The sequence below is a fragment of the Pistacia vera genome, unplaced genomic scaffold, assembly GCF_008641045.1.
Source record: "Pistacia vera cultivar Batoury unplaced genomic scaffold, PisVer_v2 Contig908, whole genome shotgun sequence".
Taxonomy (NCBI): Eukaryota; Viridiplantae; Streptophyta; class Magnoliopsida; order Sapindales; family Anacardiaceae; genus Pistacia; species Pistacia vera.
In genome coordinates this window covers 121,570-138,159 of record NW_022196788.1, presented here as the reverse complement: position 1 = coordinate 138,159, position 16,590 = coordinate 121,570, and the positions used below count along the sequence as shown (strand labels likewise).

General features: G+C 36.8%; 2 protein-coding genes across 2 annotated transcripts; one reads left to right on the top strand and one right to left on the bottom strand.

The window, feature by feature from the left end:
- Positions 1-4,842: 4,842 nt before the first annotated feature.
- Positions 4,843-7,601, bottom strand: LOC116119853 (outer envelope pore protein 16-4, chloroplastic-like). Its single transcript, XM_031405789.1, has 6 exons — positions 7,407-7,601; positions 7,261-7,312; positions 7,136-7,167; positions 6,973-7,006; positions 6,440-6,507; positions 4,843-5,268 (listed from the first exon to the last, which is right to left on the bottom strand). The coding sequence occupies exons 1-6, from the start codon at positions 7,476-7,478 to the stop codon at positions 5,134-5,136; spliced, it is 393 nt and encodes a 130-aa protein (XP_031261649.1). The 5' UTR covers positions 7,479-7,601; the 3' UTR covers positions 4,843-5,133.
- A 168-nt stretch (positions 7,602-7,769) lies between these two features.
- Positions 7,770-9,577, top strand: LOC116119854 (60S ribosomal protein L22-2). Its single transcript, XM_031405790.1, has 2 exons — positions 7,770-8,111; positions 9,209-9,577. The coding sequence occupies exons 1-2, from the start codon at positions 7,882-7,884 to the stop codon at positions 9,351-9,353; spliced, it is 375 nt and encodes a 124-aa protein (XP_031261650.1). The 5' UTR covers positions 7,770-7,881; the 3' UTR covers positions 9,354-9,577.
- The last annotated feature ends 7,013 nt before the right edge of the window (positions 9,578-16,590 follow it).

Here is a 16,590-nt window from a genome sequence, read left to right as displayed (position 1 = left end):
CAGCCTTCGGTTGATCGTCTAGAGAGTATTGTCAAACCTCTCCAGGTAGCTTCTAATAACAGGGTCAAGCTGTAAACTAGACGGGATATCTCCTGCAGCATTTTACGGGGCTGAAGGTTTTTTGGAAGAAGTGTCTCCCTGAACTTGGGGGAGCCCCTCAGCGCCCTAGTTGGTTTGCTCAGGTTCTGGTTGGCGGGCCATTTGTTGCTGTAGGACCGGTAGGTTGGAGATTCTCCTGATGAATGATGAACACTAAATCAGCCCTTCTTCTAGCACCAAACTGTTGATGCGTGATTTTGACACCAACGAAACTCACGTGTGAAATGTTGAGTTGGCCCAAAAGACACATGTGAATGGAAAGGAAAATGACAGTAAATGCAGTAAGAAAGGAGTTTTAAAGTGGTTCGGATGCTATGGAAACAAATCCTACGTCCACTGATGATTTTATTAATGATAAGGGTCATGTTGTTTTAGACGACTGACTTTACACTAACGATACAAGGTATCAAAGGCTGTCTATTCTAGAGAGAGAGAGAGATTGGTCAAGAGTAAATATGTGAATCCCCTTAATGAGAGAGGAGCTCTCAACTTATAATGGGATGCCTTGAGGTAATGATCACTGAATCTGTAAGATGATGGGATGATCCGTGCAAATCCTTCTTTTAGAGTAATTCACGTGATTTACTATAGGGATTGGACACGTGGGATCACCACAACTCCTGGCTGGCCTGACATGCACCCATTATTCTTACGGAAGTAAGCTGTGGGTGTAACCATGATAACACGATGCAGCTACGTCAGAATACCAGTAAACTCTTCCTGAGATCTGACCTTTCGTACTTAACTGAGCACCACATTAACCCTATTTTCCCATGCATAACAAAATGTAATTAGTATGGCTAAAATAATGATATAATGTTGTTGGTGTTCACCGAGGTACGTGCACCATTTTTTAATGCGGAAGCCTCAGTATGGCTAAAATAATGATATAATGTTGTTGGTGTTCACCGAGGTACGTGCACCATTTTTTAATGCGAAAGCCCATGTTGATAGGGAGAACTGACTATTTCCCACGTCTGGTGAATGGAGACTTTCTCATCCGTCAAGTTTCAAAATCACACCTTTCTATCTACTGTCATACTTCATTAGTAAAATCTGTTATTATTTGATTATAAAGACAAAAAATACCCTTTACTATTTAATAATTTTATTATTATTTTATGTCATGCAACAAAGTCAATTATCAATATACCCTCTCTTTAAATTTGAAAGTTGTATATAAAATTTACTTAAATTCCAGTAAAACATTATTTTTAATAAAAAGTTATAGAGACAAATTGTAAATTTACATTCCCATTAATAATGACAATACCTTGTAATTGAGCAATAATAAAAGTTTGCTGGGCGGGTATCAAAATAAACATTTAGAAAATTCTACAGAGAGAGAAAAAGCAGAAACATGACAAAATCAGATCAATTTTTTTTTTTTTTTTCTTTTGACTGGTTTCTGTCTCTCCTTTCACTTCTTTACTACCCACACCATACGCACTCTCTGGAACAACAACAACATTTTGTAGGATCAAATTTTTATTTTTCTAGTATTCGCATGGACCATAGTACCCACTACCCAAAAATCTCAAACGCACATGGCTTCTCTAACATCTTTCTTTCATTCTACAACCTTAATTTCCTGCTGTTCATCATCTTCTTCTTCTCCTTCCTCCACCAAATGTATTATGCCCAAATCATCATCTTCTTCTCCTTCCTTCACCAAATGTATTCTGCCCATATCATCTTCTTCTTCTCTTTCCTCCATCAAACCCATTAAAATTTCCAATCTCTACTGATATTATTCAATTGAAATTCATATACAGGTTTTTTTCAGGAACCCAAACAACATAACATAACATCCAGCAAACCCATTGAAGTTTTTTTTATCTCTACTGAAATTTAACAATTAAAATTCATATACAAACTCTTTTCACAGACCCACACAACACAAAATTCAACATCCAACAAACGCAAAACACCAATTTCAAGAAAAGAATCTTCAAATCCTCCAACCACTAAAAATCCACAAAAAATAAACCCCAAAATCACAAACGCACAGACCATAAGATTCAAAAGAAAAATTGTGAGCAAGAAAAGAAAGAGGGCTGAGGTGTCGGTGTCAATGTCATGGTCAAGTTGGGTGTCTATGACGTTGCCTTCGACCGTGATTTGATTGGCTGCGAGCTGAGTTGGTAGCATCGCAACCAACCCAGCTTGTGGCTAAAGGTTGTGATGCTATCAACCTTGCTGGCGGTTGCAGGTTACGCCGACGTCTTAGCCTCCAACGTAGAAGGAAGAGCTAATGGCGAAGGAAAGATAAGGAAAAAAAAAAAGAGAAGGAAAGGAAAGGAAAAAGCATATTTCAATTTTTAAATTTTGATTTATGAGACTTGACAAAAATTGACTATCCTACCCTTCTTTAGAAGGGAAACATAACAGAGGGTGAAAAAGTGTCGTTTTAAAACTTATCAGATGGGAAAGTGTCGTTTCACCAAAACCCATGTTGTCACCCTGTTGATAACGGTAGGTGGTGAAATTCATCCCACGGAAAATGTCACATCATGAGTATTGAGCAATGAATATGGTTTAATGATCAACCACATCGCTCTCAGTAACACAGCAACATCATATAAGGAACAGGATCATTTTTTGTCTACAGGCTTCCGAAATTGGATTCTAATATAGGAGTGATTGATAAAACTGAGGTAGGAGGAAGCAGGAGAGTAAATGCCAACCAATGTTGTTGCACTAGCACAGCAATTCAAACCACATCAACTTCAACAACCAAGCCCATTAATTATATCATGGGATAGATGGGACATTGCAGTCAACTCTGCTACCGGTCCGGTTCTTCATTTAATCGTATCGTATTCGTGCCTAAGCATCACTTCAAATATTTTCATAAACACAGCAGGGAAAAAAATGACCTTGAACATTTTAATTTTAAACTAATCTATTTTTTTTTTTTTTTATCAATAATTAAGCAATCCTTTCAACTTCGTGTTTCCATGAACAAAGAAAGTCGACAAGTTAGCAATTACCAGACCCATTTATTATTTTTTAAACTTTGATTACCTTAAGTGAAATTGTGATCCATATGAGGGTGACAACATTAGCATTTCCAAGTAAAGTTTCAATAAGTGACCAACAGAACCAAACTAATTTTTCGACCACGATAATTTCAGATATCGGGAGTGATTAGGGAGGGAGAATCTGGGTGATGGAAAGTTGGAAACACTTGAAGTTACAATAGGCTGATCTAATCTCAGTGATGGGTTCAAATGTAATGGAGATAGTTCCCAGGAAGATATTCAATTGACATTAGATCGAATTACCCTTATAATAATGTATATTAAATACAAAGAATTTTAATCATTATTAATGAAATCTTAACTTTGACCAATAAATGTTTACGGGGCACACAGATACTGAAATGGCAGCCATCTGCCATCCTAGACATTGGTGAATAATTCAAAACCAAATTATTAAACATTATGCACTCACAAACGTCTCATTTTCAATCTCTTTCAAATGCTTATAATTTAAAAAAAAAAAAAAAAAAGTAGATAATCGACCAAACATGCCCATCAATGTGGACGCTATAGAGGTCAATAAATACTGTTTCAATGACATAAAACAATGCAGTTGCATTAAAAGGGTCAATTCAAGTCTGTCAAAATACTCTGCTAGATGAGGACATGTCAGAACTAGGAAAGGGTTGTTTACTTGTTTTAATAGTCTGTTGCATAAAAATTAAATTAGTTTTTCATTACTGAACTTGCATCTACAAGTCATGTAACTACATATCAAGTTTTCGGGGAAGTTGTTATTTGACAAACAGAACTTATTAACGTGTTTTGTCCTATCCACAAGGGATGTGGCACATCAGAAAGCCATTCTCATTCAACAAGAAAGTTTCAATCTGATTCTTAATTTGACAATATCAAATTTGTTTCCTCCTGACATCGGATACCCGAGTAGATTGAAGTCCCAACAACTGCCACATCCCCTGCAACCCCCAATTTTAATCTTATTTGTCAGTGCTTTCATGGATCACTTGAGATCTAAGGTGTTTGGTAATCTACTAGTTCCGTGGATGCATTGTTGACCTGTGTGATTGATTCAGCAAGTACTATGATATTGTTGATTTACCAAGCTACAAAAGAACACACATAGCATACATTTCATAGCTGGTTTACAAGCTGACAGAAACAAGGAAGCATCGAAATTTAACTCCTGGTCCAGGCACAAATGAAACTTAAGGTTAATAATCATTTCAATTTAATTTGTAAGATGATACCTATGTGCATAGATAGAGAAAAAAACTAAAGAGCAATCTGTCTACCATTCCAGTTATGTGCTAAAAGGGAACACAAGCTGAATGGAAATTTCACTTAGGCTTTCAGAAAATGACAGTGTCTATGGTCTTAAGTTGTCAAATCAATGAGATAGGTAACATAGATCTAATGAATGGCTTTGTGCTAAGAAGTATGAAATAGTATGACTAGAAGGTAACTCAAAATAGAAGCCAGAGAAAGCTACAAATAGTCCCAATTGAAAGGGCAGCCCACAAAGGGAAAGCCCAGAAAAGAGATTTGCATGAAGTCGGACTGTGAGTTATATATGTAAAATGACTAAATGCTGAAGCTTTTATCTTGATCGACAATACGAGCTCATAATCTAGCACAAGAGAGTAATTCTCAGGCGTATCAAAGATTACCCATCAGCTTTATACTGATTTTTAGAAATTTACATTCAACTCTTGTATCTCCTTGTGGACAGCAACAGAAATGACAAAGTAAAACTTGCATTAGCTTTATTTACCATGTGAATTCAATTCTTACATTAAAAATTGAAAAAATGTCTATACTGGTCACAACTTCTAGCAGGATAATATATCTAGTTTTGTATCCATAAAGCTAAGGGCAACATCAAGTATCTCAGGTGAAAACTTCAATATAAGCAGCGGCAGGAAAAAAGAGAGCCAAACAGAGAGGCATGAAGATTAATGATAAATCCAAAAAGAAGCAACTGGGTGAGAATCACCTCAATACTCCTCTGCCGACTTTTGCAAGGAGATATTCAGTTTGTTCTAGAGTAGTCAGCAGCAGCGCTGAAGGCAGAGACCAGGCCAGCCATGCCAATGACCTGCGTCAAGCTCCGTGTCCCAGCAGCAGCTAATGCTCCGGCCACACCACCCGCAATAAAAGCATTTATCTGTAAGGAGACAAAAACTTATCTGTAAGGAGACAAAAACTTGAAAAAGTCCATTAGTAGGCCATCACACCATGTTCATATCTACAAATCAAAGTTATGAACAAGCATCAGAAAGCTCAAGTTCTTTGAATCTTCATATTGCTCCTGATATAAAAAATGTACTCCTTTTAACAAGAAGTGAACAGCCCAAAATCAATCTTGTCCTATCCAATATTGTAAGGGTAGATGAGCCAACAAACTATTACATATATGCAGATATTTTACGTACTTGAATTGTCATCCAATGAAACTCAAAGAATCCATTAGAGCTGGCTGCCAAGCACAAAAGCTTCACTTGAAAAAAATGAAATGATACCTCAAACCAGGAGATAAACAAACATCCCAGCACATCTTTAATTACAAGGTAAATTCTTTGAATTTGCATCATATAATCCTCCCTCCATGGGATTTCTGGTATGGCTTCCTACACAGATGTTTGTGTATCAAGCACCCAATATTTGCTAGTTATGAAGATGCTTTCACTTGCATATGCATCATGCTATCTAGACTCATTAGCAATACGGTTTATCATCTAAACTGCACTAAAAAAAAATAGCCAACTCATCTTTGGGGACACTACTTTAAGGTCAATTTCCTGCAATCATGAAACTTCCATAGATTGAGATTGAGATGGAGAAGTTGTTACTATAACTCTTTTCAGTCTACAGAAGTTGGTACTAGCAGGGCGAAAATATTGTTATGTGATAGGATCCCACTCCCAAATTGATAGGAATTGGGCTAGACAATGGGCCTTTGATAGGAATTGGGCTGAGTAGTGGTCCTTTTATGGACTTGGGTAGAACTCTCTTTAGAAAACCGGCTTGCCAAAGGAGGGTGCTCAACTCCTTATAAACCACATGCCCATCCATTCTCCCTCTAATGTGGGATCCTAACACTATGTGAATCAAATCATGACGCTCCAACAGGGCTTTGTGCTCAATACAATACAATAAATACTTAACGATCCGTACAAATTTATACCAAAGTTTGCAATATTAAACAAATGGATTGAGGCAAATAACTGTGGATGCTGATAGCCTCATAGTATTGGATTGACAAGCTTACATTTGTGTCAACAAAGAAAAAAAATTACTAAAAGCATAAAATTAAATGGATCGTATGTACAACTTACCCAATCATTCTGTCTTCGGTATCTCTGAATTCCACAGCGGGTACTAGTAAAGACACCAGCAACAAGTCCTATAAAAATATAAAAAAATTGAGTAATTTACTGAGTCACTAAGCAAGTCAAATAAGATCAAGTTCTTACATCAAGAAAAAACAAAAAGGTGATTCAAGAAACACCATAAGACAACAGGCTTGATGAACTAAAATAAAAATAGAATAATCAAAAAAGAGAAGTGGTGAAAGATGGTGAGGGCAACAGAAAACATTGGCAAGCATGCCATATGGTTTACGATCATTATTTTGAAGCATTGCACAAAGCTTATGTACCATTATTCCCCATTTTCCCGAGTTAAAAAGCTCAGAAAGTATTTTCATGAAAAATGTGGCATAAAATTGACCACCGAAGCTTGCTTTTTTTTCATAACATATATCCCACTCCTTTCACTACCTTGTAAAGTTCGATGGCAACACTATGCCTAATTATGCAATTAACAATTGAACATGGCAAGCAAACTAAGATTAACCCGGACTACTTACCACATTGAAAGCCAATTTTACCAATTGATTTTGTCTGCAAATCAGATTAAAAAAATGTATCAATATCTTGAAGGTCAAACGTTACATGAGGAACTGAGCAAAGAAGAAATGATGTATTAGAATTTCAAAGGAATAAAAAAAGAAAAAGAAAAAACAATAATACCACAAAGGAAACTCTTCGAATGCCAGTCAGACCTGTAAATTATAGCAATGGCGGGAAATTAGTATTAATTTAAAGAAAGAAAAGAAGTCTAGTTGATTTATCTTAAAATTTTGTACGCATTTTACTTCTTTTACGAGCTTCTTGTGGACCTGTACACAGTCCCCAAATTGCACCAGCCTGAAAAAGGAATCAAAATAATTTTTGAGTAGCAAGGGTTTGGTGCTTCTAAGGTTGAACTAGAATCATGAAATAATCTATTGATTTTCGTTACCGTTCCGACACGAAGGATGGAATCAACGGTAAGGGAAGAGCATGGAACGGCGTCGCTGAGATCTTCTTCCATATCTCATTTCCAGTCACTTTACTAGCTACAACATAAGAAGCAAGTGGGGGTAATTTCGGTAAGATTGTAATAGACTGGTGTTATTCGGGAAGTACCATACTCTAGTATTCTACGCTTCCGCCAGGTGACGTGCTTTCGGAAAGTACCTCTAAAGTCTAAACGGCGTCATTTTAACCCTTCTCATAACCGCAGCAAAAAAGCCAAAAGATTAGAGTGGATTAAAAAAAAAAAAAAAAAAAAGTTAAACGACGTCGCTTGGTCGATATAAAACCCGAAACCCTAGAGAGTCAGCCAATTCTTTCGTAGCCCGCCTTATATCTTCATTCATTCTTAACACAGCCACAGTTGCCCAATAGAGCACTTGTTGGTTAGTTGATTTAGAGTTGCGAGAAGAGAAGCGAAAATGAGTCGCGGAGCAGCAGCAGGAGCCAAGGGAAAGAAGAAGGGAGCGACGTTCGTGATAGATTGCGCTAAGCCTGTGGAGGATAAAATCATGGATATCGCCTCTCTCGAAAAGTTCCTCCAGGAGCGGATCAAGGTCGGTGGCAAGGCTGGTGCTCTTGGTGACTCCGTGACCGTTACACGTGAGAAGACAAAGATCACTGTCATATCCGACAGCAACTTCTCTAAAAGGTATTTTCGTACTTAGTTGTTTGTTATTTAAATCTACTATGCTTCTTAAAGATGTTGAAGCGTCACTACCATTTTCTAATTACTTGTGTCTTGTTTAGTGATTTGATTAGAGAAATGGATCTGCTAATTGGTAGCGATTTTATTTTTAGTTTTGATTTTAATAGTTGTTGAACAATTTGCTCCTTTTTAGTGAAATTTGAAAGTTGCACGTTGGGGATTTATCAAATCGCAAGCCATATCTTTTATTGAAACAAACTCGCAAGCAGATTTTTAAGTGGTCGTTTCATTAGATTAGCATTTGATATGGCGGCTAAGCATATCCTTTTACATTAAGTTATGCAATTGCTTTTACTTTCCATTAAGGTCACATTCAGAATGAACCACTTTTGTATTGTAGGAACCTAGAAAACAAGATTTTGATGGATACTACTGGGGGCACTTGTGTTCATGTAGTGGTTATTGGTGTTGTTTGATTGCATATGGATATTTGCTTCTGCATGTGAAATTTTTTCTTAATTTTTGTGGTAAGGATATCCGGCTAGCAGTGAGATGATTTTGCTTAGTAGCTTGTACTATATTATTTTCATTGCAGATATTGTGATGATAGTTTTGATATTTCAAGGTAGGAGAAGGCTATTAAGGTCCATTTGATATGGCTTTTTGAAGTTGAGCTTACAAAATGAAGCTTTTATGAAAATTTGTTAGTTCTTTAATTAGAAAAGTGTAAAAGAGCTTTGTTGGCGTAAATTGATATACATAAATAAGAATACTTGAATTCATTATATAGTTGGGGTATATTTTTTAAATTTCAACAATAATTTTCAAATTTTGAGCTTTTCCTTGTAGGCATAAAATAGCTTATTTATAATCCTATAATCACTTTTGTGATGCAACCAAACAACTTAAATTTCTGAAGAACTTGTGACTTTAAGCTCTTAATCTATTAGAAAGCTATTATAGAAATTGTCAACATGCCAATCCTTCAAAAGTTACATATTACTTGTGGTGCCTTATTAATATTGCATATGTATACCTAACATATCATTTTAATTATCTTGTGCTTGACAATTTTGCACCACTTTTTTTACTGTTTCCAGGTATTTGAAGTACTTGACTAAGAAGTACTTGAAGAAGCACAATGTGCGAGATTGGCTTCGGGTGATTGCATCAAGCAAGGACCGAAGTGTGTATGAGTTGCGGTACTTCAATATTGCCGAGAATGAGGGAGAGGAGGAAGACTAAAGATCAATTTCAGTATTTTCTCAGAATATCTATCTGGATTACTCATTCTAGGACCTGTGTTTTCTTTTTTTCTTTTTCTGCAATCAAACCCTGTGGACTTGTTTGGATTGTTCGTTGATCTTTGTTAGTTTATGTTATATCGAAATTTTGGTTACTGATTAAATATTTAGTTTTATGTATCACATGCTTTAATATAATGCAAATTGGTGTCTAGAGTTTGGTCATATAGCGGTAGTATCATTAAGTGTACCTTTATGATCTATTACATCTGCATTTGGGGCTCTCAGTCGGTGCTTTTTAGCCTAATGGAAGAACAGCCTATTACACTTTATGATGGTTAAACTCGCTGGTGAAATGAGCATTAGTCCCTAGATGTTTTTGTACATACTACATACTAGTTGAGGGGGTGGTAGCTGAAGGGCGGAGGTGAGTTTAGAATTTGGATAACGTCATGATGCTCTTTCTTATGTGTTTGTTTTTCGGTGAACTTACTGTTTTCAATTATTTGCTAGTGTCACTTGACAGGTTTGTATTGCCCCCTTAGAGCACAGTATCATGAAATTTGCAATTTATATAACAAGTCGGTAGATATTGTACTGAGGATATATTGAATTCTATGTATAAGCTGTGTATTTAAGTCGAGTTCTGCATTGTCGGCTTTTAAGCCTCAATCTGCTTTTACTAGGTGTTGAAGGTGATGCTGTATGACGATGTTGATGTGTTAAGACATATAGAAGAGAATTAATATAGTGGAGTATGGGAAATCATTTTTTGGCCATGTAAGTAACCAATTGCGCTTGTAATTGGACAATATATATAAAGAAAAAAAAAGGCTAAAAAATGATAATAAGTCACTGGATCACTGTGCCAATAAATATTGAAACCCCTAATTGTTTATGATGAATCATAGTCTTATATGGTGATTCTTCAATGTAATGTTATCTTCAGTACTGGAAAAAACCCTCAAACACAAAGCATGCTTTCAATTGAGATCAGTGGCTACTGGCTACATGATAGATCATTAGATCTTTTTAAGTCAATATAATATAGAATAGAGTAAACGTCATGTTCCGAGTTCCCACCAGAGATTGGCAAAATTTCAAGTTCCCACCCCAGGTTTCATTTATTCCACATTCTCACCTTTAAATTAACAAAAAATCATTTAACGTAACGGTGAAAGGGTAAAATGGTCATTTGAATTGTATTAAATCTTAAATAAAAATGAAAATTTCAAAATTACTCTTTACATCCCAAATTTCTCTCACAAGCACCCCTCATCACTCCCTTCCCTTGCGACTGTCGGAAAAATCCAAATATGGCCTGATTCCAACGCCATTTGACTTCACCGCCACCACCACTAGCTTCCCCTCCTCATCCTTGACAAAACCCATCCATCTCCCAATCTCGTTCATCTCCATTTTGGCTGGATCTAAGCCTTTTCTCCACGATTTTCCCCTCCCTCACGGCTGTTGGAAAAATCAAGATCTAACTGGATTCCAACGTCATTTGACATCATTGCCACCACCACTAGCTTCCCCTAGTCATCCCTGACAAAACCCATCCATCCCCCAACCTCTTCCGCCTCCATTTTGGCCAAATCGAAGCCTTTTATCCTCGATTTTCCCCTCCCTCACGATTGCTGGAAAAGTCTAGATCTAGCCGGATTCCAACGCCGTTTAACATCACCGTCATGACCACTAGCTTCCCCCACTCATCCCTGACAAAACCCATCCATCCCTTAGACTCGTTCGCCTCTATTTTGGTTGGATCTGAGCCTTTTCTCCCGATTTTCCCCTCCCTTACAACTACCCAAAAAATCCAAATCTATTTGGGTTAAAAAGTAATTTATTGGTAAGGGCAGCATGATAATAACATTCTCAATATTAGGTCAGAACCCAAAAATCATTAACAATATTAATTTAAAGGTGGGTATCTGAAATAAATGAAATCGAGGGCAGAAACTTGGGTTTTCGTTAATCTTTTGAGTGGGAACATGTCCTTTACTCTATAGAATATAATAAAAGATTATAATAGGATGTCTGACAAATAGGCAATGGCTAATAAGGTCATGTGTCTTGAGATGTGTAATGTTTTGAAGTGTTACACTTACCCTTTACCAACCTTCATTTGTTTATTTCATTAATTAATCAACTTATATGTAATATAAAATGCTGGTTGACTGGTAGAGTCTATTAAGTAGGGGTGTTCGGTTTCAGGTACTCTGCACTTTTTGAAGGAACCGGAACCGGAACCGACGGTTTCTTGAAATTTGGAACCGGAATCAGAACCAGAACCGACGGTTCCGGTTCCTAGGTACCCAGAACCAGAACCTGTAACAACGGTTCCGGTTTCGGTTCTGGGTACCCTATAAAATTACAATGACCCCTTAAAAGTTTTTAAAATGACAAAAAAACCCTTAAAAACTTACAAATACCCCCCCAACCTGGCACTTGTTAACAAAAATAAAATTACAAATTATAAATTCAAAATTCAAAATTCAAAATTCAAAATTCAAAATTCAAAATTCAAAATTCAAAATTCAAAATTACAAACTCCATTACTTTGTAAAGGTAGATTCTCAAAAGTCAAACCAACTTACTTTAAATGTTATGAAATATAAATATAAATGTATTCACATTATTTTTTCTACAAAAGCTTTTATTAACCCCCCTAATTTTTAATTTTATTTTATATTAGTCTCGGTTCCTGGTTCCTGGTTCTAATTTCTAGTTTCGGTTCCTAACTATAGGAACCAAAACCAGAATTGGAATCGCACAGTAACAGTTCCAAAAATTTGGAACCGGAACCTACCCATTGACGATTGGTTCTAGGTAGGAACCAAAACCAAACTCAGGGTACCCGCCAGTTTCAGTTCCAACCGGTTCTTTTGAACACCCTTACTATTAAGGGCTAACGAAAGCAAATGATTTGCAAATAATTGTACATTACATAATTGTTTGTTTAGCAAAATATCTTGAATTGTTTTCGGACTAAAAACAAACTATACATCATTGTCACACGTGATCCTTGCCTACTCTATTGTTTTCACTTTTTTATATAAAACTTCATTATGCTAAACTGATTTGGATTAGTTCTTCAATATGATTTTCTATTAACTAGTTAAAGATCGCTTGGCTTTGGTGGGTTGTCAAGCCAAGTGTTAGTGATATAGGACTAATCAATCATTGAAAATGGCATCTTAATTGACCACGTTCATATTTTGGACGGGCTGGTCGTGACCATGGATTTTATTAGTGGTGAATTAATAAAATATATCATACAACGAAAGGGATTTATCGGGGTATTTTATTAAAAGATCAAATCAAGTTCAAATTTAATTAAAAAGCTATGTAGTTTGAAAGTGTTAAGTAAATAGCCTTATTATTGATTAAGGTTGATTAGACATGATTAGTGGTTAATTAGGATTAATGAAGTATTATGCAATCTTTTAAAAATTATAATATGTCCCAAAAGAGCCGAAATTCTTGCAAACAAACCCAAACACCTTCTTCTTCTTCCTCCTGCCATTAACGCATCCCTCCCCTGGTTGCTGTTTCTCCTAAGCTTCGTCTACATCTTCTTCTTCGTCTGCATCTTCTTCTTCGTCTACATCTTCTTCTTCCTCTGCCATTAACACTTTCTTCTTCCTCTGCCATTAACATCTTCTTCGCCACAGATCCACCACCTCCTCCTCCTGACATTTCGTCCAGGTATGTGTATCTCCTCTTTGCATTTTATATTTCGATTTAATGATGGATTGGGTTTGGGTTATGATTTTGATTTAGTTGTTTAGGTTATTGGGTTGTGCTTGAAGTAATGCAAGTTGAAAGGAGTGAAATTTGTTGAATATTTTCTTGCATTGTGGGTAGTTGGGTTTAGGGGGTGGTAGCACTGATTGTTGGTGGAGATGACTGAAAATGTGTTCTGGATATGATGGATCGCTTAAGCAATCTGGTGTATTGCTTAAGCGATCTAGTATGTCTGGTATAATACAGCAGATTACAGATCGCTTAAACGATCAGGGATATAGTAGAAGATCGCTTAAGCAATCAGGTAAATGGCAGAAGATCGCTTAAGATTTCAGACTTATTTATACTAGATCACTTAAGCGATATAATGGATCGCTTAAGAGATCTAGTAAGCGATACACCAGATCCCTTAAGCAACTCTGCAGATGCTTTTTAAAATTTGTCAACTCTTAATACATCAGTTAATAATTTGTTTTTCTGGCATTATAGGTACTTGGCTATTATTAGACATGGGACAAGTTGTTTTGGGTGTTGAATATTTTGGTGAGTGGGTGGAGGAAGAAATATGCTGGAAGTGGATTGGGAAGAGCAAAGAAGTTATACCAATTACTGTGAGCATAGAGGTTAGTTTTGATGAGTTAATTGATGCAATAATTAAAAGAGGTGATTTGAGTTGCTCACATAGTGATATAGTTGTGAAGTATGTTTTAAGCAAAGTTCCTAAACATTATAAGATACCTCTTACTATATTAAAGTCGGATGAAGGTGTGAAGTTATATATGGTTGATATGGGCGATAACGGTTCGAGGTCGATTTTAATGGTTTCTTTTGTACATGAGCCGTAGGAAGTTGGTCCAAAGGAAGGGGATAACAAGGAAGTTGGTAGAGAGAATGCTGATTTTAAATTTAACTACGAGGGCATTGATTTTTTAGTTGAAAAATCAAGAGTAGGCGATGATTTTGGTGGTAACGAAGACACTGTAGAAAAGGTTGGTCATGTGGGGCAGAATGAAAATATTGACGAGGAGGACCTCGTACATGTTCCCGCAAATGTAGAGATTCCTATAAATACAGATTATGCAGAAGGTGTAGTTTGTGAGGAAGAGAAGACTATAGTCCTTTATGCAGGTTCAAAGGTGGAAATTGTGGGTAGTAGTGAATCAACTCATGTTTTTACTGATGGATCAGACTTGCGCGTAGGGTATTTATTTGACAACAAAGAAGAAGTGATGAGGAAGCTAAAACTTGTTGCTGTGAGAGGTAATTTTTAGTTCATCACCAAAAAGTCTAATTCATCGGTAGTGACGGTTGCATGTCGTGACCGAAAATGCAAGTGGCGGGTTTATTGTAGAAGGTTGGCGGAGTCTAAAAAATTTATTGTTAGCACATATACCCGTGAGCACACATGTGGGTTGGGACATATTTCAGGTGAGCATCGACAAGCACCCACTGATGTTATTGGACAATTTGTCAAAAGTCAGTTTGTTGAAGGGAAAGATTCTTCTCCTAAGGACATTCAGAGACTTGTGTGCACAGAGTTGGGATGCGCTGTTAGTTACTAGAAATGCTGGAAAGGGAGAAAACATGCATAAGATTTTGTGAGGGGCACACTGGGGCACAGGTACGCAGTATTAGAAGCGTACCATTATATGCTTGAGTTAACAAACCAAGGTAGCAAGACGACTTTGAAGTTAGACAAGAATATGAGGTTTAAATATTTTTTGGTTGCTTACGATGCTGCTATAAGGGGTTTTGTAAACATGAGAAATGTGTTGGCTATTGATGGTTGCTTTTTGACGGGAACGTATGGAGGTACATTGTTGGTGGCCACTGCACAGGACAACAAGAATCACATATATCCCATTGCATGGTGTGTGGTTGACTGTGAGAATGACAAGTTGTGGACTTGGTTTTTTCAGTAATTACTTACGATAGTGCCTGGCAGTGACGAGTTATGCATAATATCCGATAGGCATAACTCTATAAAAAAATGGATTGCCACTATTTACCCTCAATCACATCACAGATTCTGTATGAGGCACCTTGGTGATAACATAAAATAAAAGTTTAAGTGTGTTGGCCTTCTTCAAACATACTATATGGCAGCAAAAGCTTATCCAATTGATGAGTTCGAGGAGCATTTCGAGCAAATCCAAATCAAAGATGATATAATTGCTAAATATCTTGAGCATGATGTTGGTTTCAAGCGATGGAGTAGAGCTTACTTTCTTGGAAGAAGGTTCGATGTTATGACCATGAATATATTCGAGTCCATAAATTCGAAGTTGTTAATAGGAAGAGAATTTCCAATAGTTGCCCTTTTTGATGCAATCTAGAGGACATTGTCATGATGGTTCCATGAGCGTCGTACGGAGTCAAATAATTTTACCACAACCATTGTTCTGTCAGTTGAAAAATTATTGTGAGAATATATGGAACTGTCAAAGGCACCATTTGCCTATCCTCTCAATGCTCAAGAGTTCACCGCGCGCAAATATTGTCTGGATACCCTAGTTAACCTTATGAGTAAAACTTGTAGCTGTAAAGTGCTTAACATTCAATGTTTACCTTATCCTCATGCACTAGCAACACTGAAATACCAACGGAAGCCGGATTTTGGTTCAAGAATTTACATGCAACTTTGCTCCCATCTCTTTATGGCAAACCATTACATGCTAGCTTATTCGGAAACAGTATATCTAGTTCCTCCAAAAGAGCAGTGGGTGGTGCTGTCAGAGTTGCTTGACATTATCATCCATCCGCCATTCAAGAAGAAAGAAAATGGGAGAAAAAGAGTTAAACGTATCCCATCAGCCTGTGAGGCTCCCCGGAGGATGAATAAGTACTCTATTTGCAAGCAACCTAGCCACAAGAGAAGCAGTTGCTAGAATCGATCACATGCAGACCCAGAAAATTAGGTTCGAATCGATCAGATGCAAGAAAGCAAACAACCTACCGTAAGATCCGCATATAAGATCAAGTATGGAAGTTGGATTTAGAGTTTTGTAGTTGATGTGAAATGCATTTCTTATTGGGTTGTCTTGAATAATTGGATTGTCTTGAATTGGATCCGTTGGTGTTGTTAGGCGTCAGGCTATTGATACTTGGGTTGTGGTTTTATGTATGCTTTGTTGTCAAGGCCAAGGCTTGATAATGTTGGAAAGAGTGCTGTAGAAGAAGATGAAGAGGTTGCTGCTGCTGCTGAAGGTGTGCTGAATAATTGTAGAGGATGGGAAAGTAGCTGAAGAGAATGATGAAGATGGAAGATGGAGGATGGAGGCTGTCGGTGCTACTTTTATTTTGGGTGTATATAGGACATTTATTTGTTATATATAATGTTGCAATTTAATGTAATTGACACATTTCATATTTGTACAAAAGTAATTCAGTATTTCTTTCCCTCTTTTGAGTTTGAGTTTATTTAGTATTCTTGTTAAATGACATTAATGTATTGTGTTGATGCAATTAGGTTGTCAAATTCAGGAGAA